At 71.0% G+C, this 2,068-nt stretch overlaps 1 protein-coding gene across 1 annotated transcript in view; it reads left to right on the forward strand.

Moving 5' to 3' along the window:
- CCDC136 (coiled-coil domain containing 136) overlaps positions 1–2,062 on the forward strand; it is a 3,653-nt gene extending 1,591 nt beyond the window's left edge. Inside the window, exons 4-6 of the mRNA XM_014524658.2 lie at positions 341–608; positions 722–865; positions 1,837–2,062. Coding sequence (XP_014380144.2) covers positions 341–608; positions 722–865; positions 1,837–1,944 — 520 coding nt within the window. The 3' untranslated portion in view covers positions 1,945–2,062. The remainder of the gene's footprint in view (positions 1–340; positions 609–721; positions 866–1,836) is intronic.
- Positions 2,063–2,068: the final 6 nt, after the last annotated feature.

The following is a 2,068-nucleotide window of genomic DNA, read 5'->3' on the forward strand; positions in this document are numbered from 1 at the left end:
CCCCGCCCCAGCCTAGCCGGGGGGGGGGGGGGGGTCGGGGGGGGTCCCCTCCCTCTACAGTGGGGGCACGGCCTGGGGTCTCTCGGTGCATTGAACCCCCTGGCAGCAGAAGGGCGCTGTGCCCCCTCTTCCCTGGCATCACCTGGGGCAGGACCAGGGGGTGTGGGGCAATGGGTCTCATTGCTGAGCATGGGGTTGGGGTCAGGGCCAGGCCACATCTGGGGGGGCTGGACGGGGTGACGCTGCCCGGAGCTGGGGGGCCGGACTGGACGTGACCCCCCAGCCCGGCTGTGCTTTGACGATGACGGGGCTGATCTCACTTGGGCCGGGGCTGGTGCAGGGCTGATCCCACCCCGGGCTCCCGCCCCAGGGCCAGGACCAAATCGGAGGAGTCCACCAAGCTGCTGGACGTGGACGGGCCCCCACGGCGGTCCCGCTCTCCCCGGCGCGCCAGCCCCCGCCCGTCCAGCAGCATCTCCTTCAGACCCGCAGCAGAGCGGGCGGCCGACGGCACCAGGGCCCAGAGCCGGGACGGCAACGAGGCCGAGGTCACCCTGCGCTTCCAGCTGCAGAGCGAGGGGGAGAAGGTGCATCTGGCCCAGAGCAAGGTACCGGGGGCAGCAGGGGGTGGGGGCCTGGTGGGGCAGCCCGCCGCGAGCGGCGCTGGCCCATGCGGTGCACGTGCCGCGCCACTCACCCACCCGCCCTCCCGCCCCGGCAGTGCGACGACATGCAGGGGGAGCTGCGTGAGCTGCAGCGGCTGGACCAGGCCAGTCGGCAGGAGCGGGAGCAGCTGATGGAGGAGCTGCGCCTGTGCCGCGAAGAGATCCAGCGCCTCAACGGCACCGTGCCCTGCGGCGGGCGGGTAGGTGGCACCGGGGGCCGGTGCCGCGGGGTGCCTGTGGCATGCTGCTGGGGTGTCAGCCGGTGCCCACGAGCACTTCCAGCCCTGCCCCCCCCCAAGCCCAGGAGACCCCAGCAGGGTCCCCTGTGCACCCATGCCCGGCCTGGCCCTGTATGTCTCCATCACCTCCAGACGGCCGTGGGGCCCAGCCCGGAGCCCACGAGCACCCCCCACCCACCCCGTCTAATCTCTCTGTGTCTCTTCTCTCCTCTCCGGGCCCCCTCCCTGCTCCCGGGCTGCCGCTGCCCCCCGCCCCCCAGCCGCACCCCACTGCCGGTGCCCCCCTCCTCTCCCTGCCCCTCGTGGGGCTCTGCTCTGGTGCTGGTGGGCCGAGACCTCGTGAGGCTGCTCAGGTACGGTACGCGCCGGGGCTGCTGCCGCCTGCCTCCCCGTGCACGGCCAAGTGCTCACTGCCCTGTGCCCTGCATGTGCCAGCAGCTCTGCATGTGTCATGCCCCGCATGTGCCATGTGTTCTCCATGTGCCATGAGCCCTGCATGTGCCATATGCTCTGCATATGCCATGACCTGTGCACGTGTCATGTGCCCTGTATGTGCTGCGTGCTTTGCATATGCCATGAGCTCTGCACATGCCATGTGCCCTGCATGTGCCATGTGCTTTGCATGTTCTGTGTGCCCTGCCTGGGCCATGTTCCCTGCCCCTCTCCCCCTTCTCTCTGTCTCTGCCCCTCTCCCCTTGGCTTATGCCCCCAAACCCTGCCACTGCGGTGCCAATGCCAACCCCCACACCCTGCTCCCTTTGCTGGGGGGGATCTCTGGCAGGGCCCGTCCCCCCAGTGACCAGCAGGGGGTGATCGCTGGTGCCCAGGATCGGTGCCCCGCGCCTGCAAGCTGCCCCCCAGCAGGGCAGGGCAAGGGGGTCCCAGGCATCCTCCGTGGCTGTCCTGGCACTGACCGTCCCGTGCCCCCGCAGGTCCCGGCCGGCGGGCTGAAGCCCATCCTCCTCTTCGCCGTGGCGGCTGCCGCCTTGTTCCTGGTCCCCTGCTTCAAGAAGGCCTGCACCTGCTCCCTGCCCGCCTAGGTGCCCGTGTCCGTGGGCACCCCCACCCTATCCCTCCCCGCTCTCCCCTGCCCCTGCGACGACGACAGCCGGAGACCCCTGTTCCAGCCGCCACCCGGCACGGACCGGCCACTCCCCCCCGTGA

Source organism: Alligator sinensis, unplaced genomic scaffold (assembly GCF_000455745.1).
Source record: "Alligator sinensis unplaced genomic scaffold, ASM45574v1 scaffold1083_1, whole genome shotgun sequence".
NCBI classification, from domain to species: Eukaryota; Metazoa; Chordata; order Crocodylia; family Alligatoridae; genus Alligator; species Alligator sinensis.